The following is a 1,216-nucleotide window of genomic DNA, read 5'->3' as shown; positions in this document are numbered from 1 at the left end:
CCCATGGTGTCTCCACCTGTCCCTGACACTGTCCCCCATGCTGTCCCCACCTGTTCCCGACACTGTCCCCCATGGTGTCTCCACCTGTCCCTGACGCTGTCCCCAGTGTAATCTCCACCTGTCTCTGGCACTGTCCCCCATGCTGTCTCTACCTGTCCCTGACGCTGTCCCCACGCTGTCCCTGACACTGTCTTCTGTATTGTCCACATGATGTCGCTGCCCTGGCTCTGCTCTCCATGTCCAACCCTCAGAGTAGGCAGTGGTGTGGCTCTGGCAACTGGGTGCCCTGAAGGGCGGATGGGCCTCGGGGGCAGGGCTGTGGCCTGGGTAGCCTGAGGGATGGCTGGGCCCCGGGGGCAAGGCCGTGGCCTCACTCACCCCTGTGCTGTGCCTTGCCTACAGGTGAAGTGGATCTTCTCCTCGGTGGTGGACCTGAAGCAGACCATCATCCCCGACTACAGGAACATGATCGGGCAGGGGGCCTAGGGTCACCCTCTGGGGGGTGTCCAGGGCCACCCAGACCCCACACAGGAGTCATGGGCCATGCTCAGCCACCACCCAGGCCACACCTGCCCCCTGACCTCACTGCCCTCAACCCCATGGCTCTCTGGCCTCTCAGTCACCCTCTGACCCCTGACACACCCCCCTTCCAGACCCTGTGCATAGCAGGTCTACCCCAGACCTCCACTGCTTGGTACATGCAGGGCACTGGGGGCCAGGTGTCCCCTCAGCAGGACATTCCTACCCTCTGGCCTGCCAGGTGCTCACACAGAAGGAGGCAGCGGCCAGCATACCAGGCGCCCACCCAGGCAGGAGCTGGCCATGGAGCCAACCCCGTCCACGCCAGCCTCCTGAACACAGGTGTGGTTTCCACATGGTGAGTGGGAGCATCAGCCACCAAGGCGGAGAAGCCACAGCACCATCAGGCCCTGCTGGGGAGGCTTCGGAGAGCTGCGAAGGCTCAGTCAGACGGCCTTCCTCCCAGCCCGCAGCCAGCCGCCTCCATTCTGGGCACTCCTGGGAACTGACATGAGGAATGAGGTTGTTCTTATTTCAAGCCACGCACGCTGCTCTCCGGCTCCTGGGAAGAAGCCTCCCATGGAACAGGGTCTCGGTGCCAGCACCGCCCCTTGGCTGCCAGCCCACGCTGCTGGATTCTCGGGTGGAACTCGACCCACAGGGACAGCCAGCCCCAGAGTCTGCACTGGGGAGAGGA

The 1,216-nt window shown here is 63.8% G+C and overlaps 1 gene segment (V, D, J or C); it reads left to right on the top strand.

The window, feature by feature from the left end:
• The window catches only part of LOC105535177, a 22,767-nt gene that overhangs the window by 20,718 nt on the left and 833 nt on the right, over positions 1 to 1,216 (top strand). The window contains 1 exon segment of the C gene segment in view: positions 403 to 407. Within this exon segment, the coding sequence occupies positions 403 to 407 (5 nt within the window).

Source organism: Mandrillus leucophaeus, unplaced genomic scaffold (assembly GCF_000951045.1).
Source record: "Mandrillus leucophaeus isolate KB7577 unplaced genomic scaffold, Mleu.le_1.0 Scaffold1422, whole genome shotgun sequence".
Lineage (NCBI taxonomy): Eukaryota > Metazoa > Chordata > Mammalia > Primates > Cercopithecidae > Mandrillus > Mandrillus leucophaeus.
The sequence above is the reverse complement of the archived record's forward strand: the minus strand, read 5'-3'. Positions and strand labels throughout refer to the sequence as shown.